We start from the raw sequence: 15,716 nt of genomic DNA, 5'->3' as shown, positions 1-15,716 counted from the left end.
GTCCTGGGGGGGGGGTCCCATTGTATTTCCATAGTAATGGAGGATCTGGGTCAGTTTCCGCTAGTCCTTAAGGTCCCATTCATGACCCAAGCACCTCTTGTGTCCTGCTCTGCCTTGGGAGCATGTTAACCCTTTCTGCACCCACTGGGTAGCAATCCCTAGTCAAGGGAGTCATTGTCATGCATATCATTCATATGTATGTTACAGAAAATTCCCACTTTGTCACAGCCCTCTGTTCTCAGAGATCTCCTTAGAACACACTTCTTCCAGGAACTCTTCTTGTTTAAATGAACTTCCCTCTGTCACCTTTTTCTTATCAGTTTCACAATGTAAGTGTATTGGGGTAGACAGCTTATCTTACTCTGTGTTTTGCAAAGTACTGTGTACATTTACTGCACTATAAAAATGATTCGTACTAGTGATAACATGAAAGTGCCCCTCATGCAGTAAAACTTCAATGTGGCATGAATCTCATAGCTTGTCTCATAGCTGAAACTCTCCTATAAAGCACACCCCAAGCCAGATTACAGGAACATAAGTGGGTCTGAGTTTTAAAATTAGGTCATCATGGCTATTGAGTGACTACATCTGTGTCGTTTTCCCCTGCAGCAATCTCACGGGAAAGAGAATGTGGAGAATGAAAGGGTGAGGAATTGGTAGGTGGAGTTTACTATTTTATGTATTGCCTATATAAGGCTTGTGTTGCTCTGAAATGCTGAAGCAGAGAGACTTGGACAAGAACACACCTGGAGCTGCCATTGCAGGGGGAGCACCTGCCATGGGGACAGCCACACAGCAAACCCTCATCACTTTGCTCTCCATAGCAGCAGTGGTTGCCCAGGCAGAAGACACCTGCCCAGGTGAGAGAGACATAAATGCTTCTTTCAAAGATATGGTCCTTCCTACTTCTTCCTTTGCACTGTTGAGAGCAAAGTAGATTTGAATGGACTCTTTATAGACTTTATTTTATAACCTCTCTCCATTGTGGCTGGCCTCTTCGGATAGGAGCGAGACCCCAGGATATATAGAATTCATAATTATCAGATTTTCCAGGGCAAAAATAAATTCTGAAGAGAAGGTAGTTTGCAGTTGTAGTATAATTTCAGCATTTTGTTGTCTAACCCTCTCTAATCAACAACAGTGCTGTTCAAAGCATATTGCTGGCATGCTGTACTCGGTAACAAGTCTGTGGGACTCTATACACAGGCATTTTGATATCTTTCTTGAACATGCTATCCACAGAAGAGTGCTGGAATTTATAGAATACTCTCAAGAGTATTAAAAATTGCACACAGCCTTCCATTTAAATGCTATAACAATATTTGAATTGCTACCATAGAGAAATACAGAATGAAATTCCATCCTTTATGAGCTCTCTCGTGCCTCAAGATTGCAACATGTCAGCAAGTTAGGGAAGGCCCACATGGTTTTGGATAAATAAGAGCCAGCCTGAATTTACACACACACACACACACACCCCTCTCTTGAGCCAAAACTAGCTTTTCTGAGGTTTGAGTGAATTTCCTGGTTTCATCCGAGACCAGAAGCCATGTTAATAAGACACCACAAGAAAATCTATTTCATGTGAGGTTCTGACTTGTCCCAAATCAGTGAGTGCAAGAAATCTCAGCAGCTCGTGCTTAATTTCAGGGCCTAGGAGATTGATACATTTCAGAGAACCACCCACAATCTGTAGGTCTCCCACTGCCAGCTTAGGATCAGCCTATCTTTGAAGCAGAACCAGTTTAAGAAATACATGTAGATATAGTAGTACTAGATCTGTATAGTTTTCAGAGCAGCAGCCATGTTAGTCTGTATCCACAAAAAGAAAAGGAGGATTTGTGGCTCTTAGAGACTAACCAATTTATTTGAGCATAAGCTTTCGTGAGCTCCAGCTCACTTCATCGGAAGCAACACAGCATTCGATGAAGTGAGCCGGAGCTCACAAAAGCTTATGCTCAAATAAATTTGTTCGTCTCTAAGGTGCCACAAATCCTCCTGTTCTTTTTGTAGATCTGTATAAACTTAGTTCTTTTATCATGATCTTCACAGCAGTCTATTGTGTATTTAATGTCTGAAAGTGAGATGATTATTTTTGCATTTATAGCTAGCAATGGAGATCTGTAGGTTCTGATCGGGATTTGATCAGGAGGATGGATGGTCCCACGGTTTGGTCACTAACCTAGGAGGTCGGAGACCATGGTTAAATCCCTGCCATGCCACAGACTTCCTGTGACCTTAGGCAGGACCTACTTCACAGCGGGGTCATGGGGATTAATATATTAGACTGAAGTGCTCAGATGCTAGGGCAATAGGGCCTTACAAATACCCAGAAATGGGTCTGGTGAGGTTCCCCACCACCACCCTTTGAAGACTGTTTCAGCTCCTGAGATGCTTTCAGAAGTCATGTGTTGATTTGTTTGTTAGTTCAGAAGTGAGAATAGTGGGACTCAGCGGTTCTGATAAACTCGCCGTTCTCCAAGGCTGCCCTGGGTTTCCTGGTGCCGCAGGACCCAAAGGTGCCCCAGGAGCTGCAGGAATGAGAGGTACGTTCCCAGGCACTGAATGAGAACCTGATTTGAGTGATGATGAGGATGGATAGAAGTGTGAATGATTTCTCTATTTTTTCTTCATTTTAATAGCCTCTTGACATGAACCTGTGGAGAAGGCTGGTATCAGAATTGTTCATGTCAGCTTAGTTTGGGATTTCTATGATTTGTTGTTTGGGTTACTTAGGGATCTATTATATGTCATGTCTTCTAATGGCCAGCATTTAGCAACACCATCTGCAACTCAGCTCTCTTTTGGACACAGTTTTGTTTCCTTTAAAGAGTAGCTACACTAGGATTAGGGTTGCCAACCCTCCAGGATTGTCCTGGCGTCTCTGGAAATTCAAGATTAATCTTTAATTAAAGATGGTCATGTGATGACACCTCCAGGAATATGTCCAACTAAAATTGGCAACCCTAACTAGGATGTTTATAACAAAAATAGCCAAGCTGTATAGAAAACAGTTAGTCACAATAAACAAGTCCCACATCTTGACCTTCCTAAAACCTCAGCTAATCCTGAACGTACGAACTACAGTCAATAACCTGGCTGGCTGAGCCCAGCAGCATAATTTGAAGCTTACCAGCCTGAATATCTAACAGCCCATTAGGAGGACTGGTTTCCAAAGGCAGGAGCCAGTTACAGAAGGTTTGTCTAGACTAGACTGTGGTCCTGTTTTAACTAGAGTTAACTGATGAATAGCAGTTAAATGGCAATTAGCACAATGTAGGCACTAGTCTAAATGCTCCACAAATGTTTGTTCTAAGAAAAGTGTTTGTGGCTCAGCCTAGGGTGAATGACAAATATTTGCAACTAGTAAACAAAATTTGTGCCTAGTGATCATGCCCAGCTTCCTCAGTGCCTCTTCCACCCTGAAGAGTGACTTAATTGAACACCTTCCAAGATGAGCCATGCCCATGGTCATCTCCTGCTCTGACATGGACTCTGGAGCATGTGTCCAAATGCTCTTGATATGGATTTCCATAGATGGAAAAGTCTTCACCCTGGAAGAAGCCCTATTTTGTCCCAGAGAGAAAGCATTATGGAGTAGCCACCTACCTGACACTCTGAATAACCCTGCTGGCTGAGGTCTCCTGGATGCTTTAGCTGAGTGTCTCTCTTTGCTATCGCTGTGATTGAAGCTAAGAAATGCAAATACTCAGAAATGCAAATACTATATTCCAGTCCATTAGATGCAGTCTGGATCCAGCACTAAAGGCACTCTCATCACCTCCCCTTCAAGTACATCCATCACAAGCCCCATTGTGACTTGTGAAGACCTCAGGGCAACAATCTGTCAATGATTGGGCAACAGCGTGATTATCATTCCTCACTAAGCCACTGGCAGAGTTGACCCATAGTTGAATAATACAGAGTCCAGCTTGGTCCATCAATTTTTTATATCAGGCCATGCACAGAGGTACACCACAACAAGTGGCATGGGAGTAGTCCCCTTACCCCACAACATCACACTGGAGGTGGTATTTATGACCCTCAATGGTGTCACCCTCCATTTCCAACACCATCCCAAAGACAGCATCCAGAGCATTCCTGTAAAGAGGAGTTTAGCCCCCAAACCATCTGGTGTAATAATCCATGTCATGGAAGCCTTGGGATCCTGCACCAACACACTAGAGTTAGCCTTGATCTGCACACTGAGGCCACCAAGGACAATGATAAATACCCCCATCATAGGAATAATTGCCTTGACTATCCCAATTACAGTGTAAGACACTCACTCTGCAACAGACATGAGCTTAAAATAATTCTGTTCTCATAGAGTGTCCATTTCCCCAGACTGGCAGTTCACAATGGAAACACAAGGGGTGCCATGTATAGAGAAATGAGCTGTTCGTCTTCTAGGTCCCACATGGTGGTGACAATACACTATACATGAATGATGTCCCCAAGAAACAATCTAGGCAATAAATATTGGAGCCGCTAGCTGCTAAATCTTTGAGATATTCATAGGGTCAGATTTACAAAAGAGCTCAGCTATCACTAAGATATTAAACTAGGTGGCCAGGATGGGTATGTGTTTGTTTTGAAATCCCAGAAGGCTGGATGTGAGCTATTTTGAAATTTAGCCCATCAAGATTAAACTGTGTGGGAGTGTTGCTGTGAAATCAAAAATTTTGCTGCCAGAGCACTTTTCGGGCAGTCATTTGATCAAAAATAGCAAATATAGCATTTCAAATAATTTCTTTATTGCACCCATCACCATGGTATCTGGACACAGTTTACATAGCTTAACTAGGTCATTAATGTTTCCAGTAAGAGCAAATTCTCCCTACACCCTCTGGCTTTAAGGCAGAGGACAAAGAGGGAACTCCCAAATGTAACACATCAGAATTTGTCCTGTAAGATATTTAGTCTCTTTCTGTGTTGTGTAGGTGTACAGGGAACACAGGGAATCCCTGGGAAGGCAGGACCACAGGGACTGAAAGGTAAAGTAATCCATGGAAAACCTCGTGCTCTTGGTAGGTGATAGAGATAACAGTCTCTGTTCTAAAAGCATTTGTGTCTTCTCTCCAAGGAGTATGTGCTCCTTTTGGGGCACCTGGCATTGGCCACTGTCAGAAGACAGGATACTGGACTACATGGACCTTTGGTCTGACCCAGTATGGCCATTCTTATGCTCCTTTGAATGTACAAGGTGGTTAAATCCCAGCCCCTCTTTTGTAGCCATGAAGGGTCATGCCCAAAAATGAACAGGTGCAATTTTCTGCCCAGGTAGCAGGGGCAGAATACTAAGAACCCACACAGGGCTATAAATGTCCTGTGCCTCATGGAACTCTGCTCCACTCCTGCTATGGAGGGAGAGTAGAGACAGGACAGGGAGGGTGTGGGCAAGGGCAAGATTGAGGGTAGATCTGGCAGATCAATGCAGTGGCAGAACCACTGGCCATTCCCAGGCCGGGAGAAGGAGCAGCAGCTGGATTGGAGGCTGTTCCTGGTCTGAGGATGCAGTAGTGATCAGAGAGCACTCCATGGCCTGGCAAGGATGTGGTGAGCTCCTAAGCAAACCTTTGCTATAGGTCTTAGTCAGGGGAACAGTATTTGCCTTCAGGTGTTTATCCTAAAAGAAATTCAGCTCTGAGCCCACAATGCTGAGATGCCTACAACTCTTCTAATCCTTTCCATTCTCTTATCAGGGGATAGAGGTGTTGCTGGTCCCCCGGGTCCAAAAGGTGAGAGTTCAAATCACTCTTCTTGCCTGATTATCGTGTTATCACCATGTTATCTAAGGTGATGGACTGTGACAGCTAGTAGAGTCCAGGATGGGCCCAATTTTCACATGTGCCAGGCCTTATCAGGACTTCCAAGTCCTGCCTTTGGAGACTGACATCAACACCTAGGCAGGCAGAAGGGGCCCACTGAAATCCTTCTTGGTGGACACATTCAGCAAGATACTTCAGCAGGATTCTGCTTCAGTAATTCCATTCATAGCACATCGTGTCCTACACTGGGGCTATGTTTCCAAGCTTGGATGCCTAAAAGTGAGGCACTGTTTAAGCCCTACACAGATCAGGGTATCATATCCAAGCGACACAAGGATTTGACCCTGTGTTCTTTCTTTAGGTGATAAAGGATCTCCTGGAGCACCTGGAACACCAGGTGAGAACCTCTGCCCTCTTTCATACCAAGAGCCCTGGGAGTTTCATCTTTAAAGTGAAGCTCTGAGCTAAAAAGGAGTTCCTTTGAAGTAACACAGTGGGGTCCCATCTCTCAAGGGTTCCATTGGAAATTTGATTAGTTTACAAGTAAAAGGTTCTCCCCCCCCCACCACCACCACCACTTACGAGCCTTGCAAACTCAGCCTGAGATCTGAGAGTCATGCTGAGTTCTTCCCTTTTTGTTCATCACCACCAATAACAAGTGCCTTCATTTATACCTGGGGAACACTATAGTGTTCAAGTTGTGCCCTTAATAAATGCTATGTAGTCCTATTGATTTTGATGGGATTACACAATTCTAAGTGACCAGAGTTTAGTAAACAGTACTGTTGATGTGGCACCAGAAGAAGAGTCTAACACCCTCTACCATAGAGGTGGTAACATGAATAAAGAGTAATTTTAAGTTTATGTATTCAGAATAATATCTATTGAGTTTCAGAGTAACAGCCGTGTTAGTCTGTATTCGCAAAAAGAAAAGGAGTACTTGTGGCACCTTAGAGACGAACCAATTTATTTGAGCATGAGCTTTTGTGAGCTACAGCTCACTTCATCGGATGCATACCGTGGAAACTGCAGAAGACATTATATACACTGAGTTGTTGACAGAGTCAGAAAGGGCCATTTGTACAGAGTCACTCTTCAGAGTAGAACTATATTTAAAAGCACAGGACACAAACAACAAACAAACTGATTCCCCCTTCCCCCCACAATCTTTCTGTAACGTTTTCATAACTGAAGTGAAGCCTGCCGAGTGAAACATTTTTTAGCATAACAAACATGTCAACATGTGGCCATCCAAGTGTTGCAACAGCTCCCCCAATTACACACAGATGACTTTTTTGGCCAGTGCCAGAACTCAAGTACCAGGAATATTTCTAAGGTACAAATTAATCAGATTTGAGCCAGCACCATTTTGGGTAGGGGTCTCAGTTAAGATGACCCAGTTAGCCCATAATTCCCATCCTCATGTGAATCCTGGGAGAAAGGCCAGTGTCCTGCTTAAATAAAGAAGTATCCTTCTATAAGAGATGGGACGACTAACAACAACCCTTTGGTCCCCTATAGCTCCTTACCTCCCAGGATTACAACGAGCAATTTATAGATCTAAATTCTTATAACACCCTGCCCACGTTCCCTAGTGCACAGGGGTGATGCTGCATTCTGAGGGTCCCAGGTGGAGACGGGCTGGTGCAACCTGCTTCCCCATGCATGGCTGGCCTGCTCCATGCTCCAGCAAAAACAAACAAAAAGAAAAGGCTGAACTCTGTGCCTGCTTTTTACCCATCTGATTGGAAGCTATTTGCACCCTCACGGTTCTCTGGCATGTGCGGAGAATTCCCACAAGCGCACAGGCTGAAATTGACCCTGGCTGTTGCCTAGGACACCCTTCTCATCTAAGGAGGGCAGGCGTCTTGCAACTCCTCTCCCTTGGAGGGAACATGTGCCAGAGACTAAAGTGGGATACCAGGAGGAAGCACGAGCAGGAGCGTGTGAGAGGGCTCCTGCCTCATACTGAGAAAGAGGGACGATCAGCGAGTTATCTCAAGTGCCTATACACAAATGCACGAAGCCTGGGAAACAAGCAGGGAGAACTGGAAATCCTGGTGATGTCAAGGAATTATGATGTGATTGGAATAACAGCGACTTGGTGGGATAACTCACATGACTGGAGTACTGTCATGGATGGATATAAACTGTTCAGGAAGGACAGGCAGGGCGGAAAAGGTGGGGGAGTTGCACTGTACGTAAGGGAGCAGTATGACTGCTCAGAGCTCAAGTATGAAACTGCAGAAAAACCTGAGTGTCTCTGGATTAAATTTAGAAGTGTGAGCAACAATGGCGATGTCGTGGTGGGAATCTGCTATAGACCACCGGACCAGGGGGATGAGGTGGACGAGGCTTTCTTCCGGCAACTCACGGAAGTTACTAGATCGCAGGCCCTGGTTCTCATGGGAGTCTTCAATCACCCTGATATCTGCTGGGAGAGCAATATAGCGGTGCACAGACAATCCAGGAAGTTTTTGGAAAGTGTAGGGGACAATTTCCTGGTGCAAGTGCTAGATGAGCCAACTAGGGGGGGAGCTCTTCTTGACCTGCTGCTCATAAACCGGGAAGAATTAGTAGGGGAAGCTAAAGTGGATGGGAACCTGGGAGGCAGTGACCATGAGATGGTCGAGTTCAGGATCCTGACACAGGGAAGAAAGGAGAGCAGCAGAATACGGACCCTGGGCTTCAGAAAAGCAGACTTTGACTCCCTCCGGGAACTGATGGGCAGGATCCCCTGGGAGAATAACATGAGGGGGAAAGGAGTCCTGGAGAGCTCGCTGTATTTTAAAGAATCCTTATTGAGGTTACAGGGACATCATCCCGATGTGTAGAAAGAATAGTAAATATTGCAGGCGACCAGCTTGGCTTAACAGTGAAATCCTTGATGATCTTGAACACAAAAAAGAAGCTTACAAGAAGTGGAAGACTGGACAAATGACCAGGGAAGAGTGTAAAAATATTGCTCGGGCATGCAGGAGTGAAATCAGGAAGGCCAAATCACACGTGGAGTTGCAGCTAGCAAGCGATGTTAAAAGTAACAAGAACAGTTTCTTCAGGTATGTTAGCAACAAGAAGAAAGTCAAGGAAAGTGTGGGCCCCTTGCTGAATTAGGGAGGCAACCTAGCGACAGAGGATGTGGAAAAAGCTAATGTACTCAATGCTTTTTTTGCCTCTGTCTTCACGAACAAGGTCAGCTCCCAGACTGCTGCATTGAGCAGCACAGCATGGGGAGGAGGAGACCAGCCCGCTATGGAGAAAGAAGTGGTTCGGGACTATTTAGAAAAGCTGGACGAGCACAAGTCCATGGGGCCGGATGCGCTGCATCCGGGAGTGCTAAAGGAGTTGGCGGATGTGATTGCAGAGCCATTGGCCATTATCTTTGAAAACTCATGGCGATCAGGGGAAGTCCCGGACGACTGGAAAAAGGCTAATGTCGTGCCCATCTTTAAAAAAGGGAAGAAGGAGGATCCTGCGAACTACAGGCCAGACAGCCTCACCTCAGTCCCTGGAAAAATCAGGGAGCAGGTCCTCAAGGAATCAATTCTGAAGCACTTATATGAGAGGAAAGTGATCAGGAACAGTCAGCATGGATTCACCTAGGGCAAGTCATGCCTGACTAATCTAATTGCCTAATTGGATCTGATGACAGAACAAGGAGTAATGGTCTCAAGTTGCAGTGGGGGAGGTTTAGGTTGGATATTAGGAAAAACTTTTTCACTAGGAGGGTGGTGAAACACTGGAATGCATTACCTAGGGAGATGGTGGAATCTCCTTCCTTAGATATTTTTAAGGTCAGGCTTGACAAAGCCCTGGCTGGGATGATTTAGTTGGGGATTGGTCCTGCTTTGAGCAGGGGGTTGGACTAGATGACCTCCTGAGGTCCCTTCCAAACCTGATATTCTATGATTCTATGAAATATCTTACAGGGAATGCATCATCCAGTTGACAATGAAAGAAACACCAAGGAATAATGGCTCATGAAAATACAAACCCAGCAAAATGAAGTAACTGAACTTATGGCACTGTTAGAATCATAGAATATCAGGGTTGGAAGGGACCTCAGGATGTCATCTAGTCCAACCCCTTGCTCAAAGCAGGACCAATCCCCAATTTTTGCCCCGATCCCTAAATGGCCCCCTCAAGGATTGAACTCACAACCCTAGGTTTAGCAGGCCAATGCTCAAACCACTGAGCTATCCCTCCCCCCTGTTGTGCATCTTAAACCCAGAGGCATGTAGTCATAATGGATAAGCATTTTTATTATAGACACTATCAGCAGTTTACAGAGTCACTCCTTTCTGATTTCATTTTCCTGCACAGGAGAGAGCGAGCTGGACAGTGTACAGTGTAAGAAAGGTGAGTGCTTCCTGGAATTTCTGGTCAATCCGCTCATTCTGCTCCAGGGATAATGGAACCTTGCTTCAGAATGCAGAGTCACATTTGATTCTTCCCCAGCTGTTGTAGGGATCGTGGTGTCTGTCACACTATCCTTGGCCATGACAAATACACATACCCACTGGCAAAGCTCATTTTAAATGGATATTCTCTTTAAAGAGCCTGCCTCAATTTCAGAGCTAAAACCACTGAATGGAGTTTTCAGTTATTGCACTCACCCAAGGTATGAGAAGACTAATAAACCCAGTACCATTGTGAGGGCCACAATACACAGACATCATGCTGATCAATGGGGCGGTTGCATAGATTGATGCACAGGCCCCCAGACAGTTAAGAATTGAGGATTTTTCTGCTCTTCATCAGCTGGTTTTGTTCTTAAGACACTAGACTGGCTCTTAGACGATCCAAGTTCAATACCTGGCTCTGTCACAGAGGTTTAGTTCCAGTAAAGTGGGCTTATGATGTCTCTTTAGCCGTGTTTTGGTTCTAGACAGCTTGCAATAATGTTGAATTTTAATAAGTATTTTAAATTCTGGTTCTGCCCAGGAGCAAAAAACTGCAAGGAGCTGTTAGCTAGAGGGAACACCCTGAGCGGCTGGTACACCATCTACCCCCGTGACTGTAACGCCATGACCGTGCTGTGCGACATGGACACAGATGGTGGGGGATGGCTTGTAAGTGAGAATAAAGTGTACACAAATATCAGAGACAGAAGCTTGTTCTGCATGAGGGTCCCATGATGTGAGAAAGTGGATTCTTTGCAAGCTAATCAATAGTCCATGACACTGACTTACATTCCTACAGATTTCACTGATGTTCGGTCTAAATTCTTTTGAAGAGACTAGTTTAATTCACCCTTTTTGTAAGAGCTGATGCAAAGGACTTTAACGTTATTGAATACTGCCACTAAGCTGTTTCCTGGATGGGCCACAGTGGCCTGACCACTAGAGGGGGGGGAAGCCAGAGAAAACACAGTAGCTGTTCTTGGAAGTAGTTGTATCGATATTTAGTTTATCATCATCTACACCAAAAGTCCTTCGTCCCATTTCCCCATAAGTTCTCCTGTCTCTCAAGCAAGTCCAAAGTTTCCTAGGGAAGCAGTCCTCCAGCCTGTACCCTGCCTTAGTACCTTTTCCCCAAAGGCGATCGCCTCTCCTGCTGCTCCTTGCTGAGGTTGTTTTCCCTGTAGCACTCCTTCAGCATCCCATTCCCCCTGTACATTCTCACTCCTCCTCTGAGATTAGCTGGGTCTGGGTTATATAGGCTCAGATCCCTCCTACTCCCAGCAGCCTCTAAGGGGATTGGTTAATTGGAACCAGCTGCTTGGGGTCCCCCCACCCCCATCACCATGTGACAGTTCACTCTATCACAGATATATTTTCAGTGCTGTGGACAGGGGATTTAGCTGCACCATTCTCCACAGTGAACATTTACCCCAGACGGGCTCAGCTGTTACTTACCTGAGACTGAAATGGATTGAAGCCATTTACACCTGAGTAATTGATGTACATTTGGAGACTGGGGGAGGGGTCTTTTTCCCCCTCCTTTGCCCAGCTTTTATTAAAGGCAGACACCACTCTTCAGTTTCCTACATGAGCCCCTCTCCTTTCCCTATAGGTTTTCCAGAAAAGGGCAGATGGATCCGAGAACTTTTTCCGTGACTGGGGTTCATACAAAAGAGGTTTCGGCAGCAGGCTGTCAGAATTCTGGCTGGGGAATGACAATATCCACCTGTTAACATCTCTAGGTAAGAAATCACTGATGCCATTTTTCAGTCTAATCCCGCCTCATTACAGGGAACAGTGGGACACACTAATAATGGTGAAAATAGTGATAAGGGACTGAGCCTCTTTTCGACGACCCTTCTGGGGAAAGCTGCTGGAGCAGAGAACTCTGTAGCTCTAATGGAGGGGGTGGATCATTTAAACAGGCTCTGTCAGCTGAACCATGCAGTGGCACTAGTGAACTTCAGGGAAGGAGATGGCTCTGGATACACCAGGCCAGATTCTTCTTTGCTCTGCAATTCAAAAATGCGTGTAAAATGCTCTTGTTCTGACTTGAACCGGTGTAAACGGTTGCAGGAGGGGCAAAGCGATGGAAAATCAGGCTGTCTTCTCAGCAAGGGGTTGGACGCTGTGGCACTGTTTGCTAATAGACCAGTGACATTGTAGGGTAGAAATCAGATGGGTAACGCCAGCCCTACTGCAAATATCGGGCTGATTCCGGTGCAAAAAGGAGCCCACAGATAGTGCAAAAGCAGAATATGTTCAGTGGTCACCTTGTTTTTAACAGGAAACCATGAACTCCGCATTGACCTCAAAGACTTTGAAAACAACATGCAGTTTGCCAAGTACAAGTCATTCAAGATTGCAGGAGAGACGGAGAAATACAAACTGGTTCTTGGAGATTTTCTTGGAGGCACTGCAGGTAGGTTCTGGGCATGTCTTATACCTTTGATAGCACAAGGGAAACAGCCCAACCAGCAGAGAGAGAGGACACCTTGTGGAGAAAGCAAAATAAATTCCTCCCTGGTTGTCATAACTGGAGAGATAAATGTGCATCTAAGACACAGGATCAAATTTATTTACAGCATCTGGAAACTCAGTTACAGGAAGGAAAAACTGACAGGGGGAATGGAGAACAGGAATCTTCCCTATACGCATTGGAATAAATGCTGTATTGATCAACTCTGTGCAATCAGTGGGGTCGCAGCAGTTGTAAACCAAATGTTTCTGTATTTAGCCTCCAAATCTCTAAGTTGATTTCACGAGCGACAATTGAAATTTTAGGAATTCTGAACCCGCTTGCACATCATTGATTTGAAATTCCACCCGGGCTCTATTAACCACTTGTCTGGTTTGAGACGTCTGTCCTTAACAGAGCACCAGAAAAGAAACCCTAAGGTGGGGAGGTATGAGGCCAGTGAGGTCTCTGCTCTAAGCTATAGTGTTCATGTACTCCCACTATCATCACAGACACGCTGAAGAGGTGCAATGCAAAGCACTGCGTTCTTCTAGGGACTTAGTAACCTCGTTCCCAAAGCACTTCTTGTAATGGTGTGAAATCACGGGGCACTGTGGTCATGCTGCTGAGCGAGAAGACCCAGCTTTCACCCCATTGAGATGAGTATGATTTCTTTAGAGTTGTTGAGTTACCAGCACAGCCCCCACTAAAAGTATGTGTAACCCACACACCTCCTTGGGTGTGACGTTCTGTCCCATCTAGTGGCACCGAGACCACTTAGAGAGAGAGTTCAATGAGTCTGCTCTACAGCCATAGCTAACGGCCAGCTGGCTTTTAGCTCATGCAATAGAGGTTCATGCACTAAGCTCCAGAGGTCCCCGGTTCAATCCTGCCCGCCAGCGACAGGGGTCTGTTGGCGTTACATATGTTTGTATGTGTAATTTCCTATGTGCTGCCCTCTCCTCCTTCCTCCACTAAGCATTAGAGCCTTTCTCCTGCACTGCAAGGGTTTCCTGGTGCCTAGTAGCGAAATAAGCCATCCTGTAGCAGAACTCACTGGCTGGGATTTGGGGAACTAAGCCGGTGATCACATGAGACAGCGCAGCATATGATACCATAATGCTGAGTGCCCTGGCCTGAAATCCCTGGCAAGACCCCCGTCCATTTCAATGGCCTTGAGATCAGGCCCTGGCAAGACAAGAAACTGTAACATCTTTGTGACAAAGTAACACAATTATTTTCCACAGGTGATTCACTAACCTGGCACAAGGACATGCAGTTTTCAACCAGAGACCGTGACAACGACCTGGGTTCAAATGCTCAAAACTGTGCTGCAATCTACAAGGGGGCCTGGTGGTACAAGGACTGTCACTGGTCCAACCTGAATGGGATGTACTTGGCTGGTGCCCACTCCAGCTTTGCGGATGGGGTGAACTGGAGGACGGGCAAAGGATATAACTATTCCTACAAACAGTCAGAAATGAAATGTAGGCCTGTCTAGCTCAGCCAGCAGGCACACGATGAAGGAGAACTGCTCTCTGTTTCTTGCCTGTAACATATTTCTGCCATCCGTATTTTCCTGGCAATGCCTTCTCCTTTCTTCCCCCAGTGCCTGGGTTCTAAGTGTGGACAATGCCCTGATCTTCATTTTGGTACCGCTGATTTCATTCGTTTCCTTTGGCTTCCACCAGTGACTGTGCCTTGGCTGCCCAACTAACAGAGCTGCTTTACATGCTACAGGGTTCATGGCCGGGGATACGAGAGCAAGTGGCACCCTCTTTCTAGACACTAAGTAACCATAAGATTAATCTCCAGAGTCGGACTTAGAAGCCTGCTCATGTCATTAAGGTAGTGGGTTGGGACTCTAGAGACTGGGGTTCAGGTATTGCTTCTGCAATCCATTTCCTGTGTCATCTTTGGCAAGTAAAGTAGGAGACGACTACACCGCAGCTGGGAGGTGTAATTCCCAGTGTGGGTAGACATGCATGCACTAGCTTTGATCAGCAGCAGTTGGGCCACGACACCTTGGGCTAGCCACCTGAGGGCATGCCTAAGACGTTGGACTGGCTTGGGTCCGCTCAAAAGCATGTTGGTCCACTAAAAGCTATTCCCTCACCCACCTTGTCTCTCTCGGACTGAACTCAGGCAGCTTGCCTGAACCTCTGCTCACCTCACTGCAGCCACACGGCTACTTCTAGTGCACTAGCTCAATGAGAACGCCAGCCCGGACGTCTCCTGGAGCTGGGAAGTACATCTCCAGCTCCAGGAAAGACCTACCTTTAATCTCACTGTAACATGGTGTGATAAATGAAGCTGGGGGATAGCTCCCTTTTATGGACACCCCGCCAGCCAGCTAGCTATAAAATTCCTGTTAGTAGATGTTCTCTACTTACTGTACCTGTAAAGGGTTAAAAAAAGCCCACAGATAAAAAGAACGGAGTGGGCACCTGACCAAAAGAGCCAATGGGAAGGCTAGAACTTTTTAAAATCGAAACAAGACTCCACTTTTGTCTGGTGGTGTTGTTCTCCGGAGAGCAGAGACACAGAGCAGCAACATTGTAAGCAGCTTTAAAACCAGGTATGAAAAAGCATCAATTCATACCTCGAACCTACTTATCTGAAACCCCAGATATGTAAGTAAATCAGGGAATGTCTAGGAAGATGCGATTAGGGTTATTTCTTTTATATTTTATTGGCTTGTGGACTCCTCTGTGCTATCCCCATATGCTTTTGTTTTGCTTGTAACCTTTAAGCAGAACTTCAAGAGAGCTATCTTGATGCTTAATTTTTGTAATTGTTTCTTTTAAGATCTAGCAAAAAGCCCAAGTTCCAAATGTATTTCATTTCTTTTTGGATTTAATAAAATTTACCTTTTTTAATAATAGGATTGGATTTTTGTGTTCTTAAGAGGTTTGTGCACGTTGTTTAATTAGCTGGTGGCAACAGCTGATTTCCTTTGTTTTTTTTTTCACATCTCTTCCCCAGAATGGGGGTGAAAGGGCTTGAGGGTACCCCACAGGAAGGAATTCCCAAGTGCTCCTTCCTGGGTTCTCAAGATGAGGGGACGGTTGCACTTGGGTAGTG

General features: G+C 45.5%; 1 protein-coding gene across 1 annotated transcript; it reads left to right on the top strand.

Moving 5' to 3' along the window:
- Positions 1-734: 734 nt before the first annotated feature.
- Positions 735-15,450, top strand: LOC311532214 (ficolin-2-like). The gene is made up of 10 exons (XM_084650490.1): positions 735-860; positions 2,433-2,546; positions 4,944-4,997; positions 5,706-5,741; positions 6,133-6,168; positions 10,095-10,130; positions 10,716-10,843; positions 11,787-11,916; positions 12,462-12,596; positions 13,880-15,450. Exons 1-10 carry the CDS (start codon positions 779-781, stop codon positions 14,131-14,133), a joined length of 1,005 nt encoding a protein of 334 aa, XP_084506616.1. The 5' UTR covers positions 735-778; the 3' UTR covers positions 14,134-15,450.
- The last annotated feature ends 266 nt before the right edge of the window (positions 15,451-15,716 follow it).

Source organism: Lepidochelys olivacea (assembly GCF_965140295.1).
Source record: "Lepidochelys olivacea isolate rLepOli2 genome assembly, chromosome: 16".
Lineage (NCBI taxonomy): Eukaryota > Metazoa > Chordata > Testudines > Cheloniidae > Lepidochelys > Lepidochelys olivacea.
Note: the sequence above shows the minus strand (reverse complement) of the source record. Positions and strands in the feature narration are given on the sequence as shown.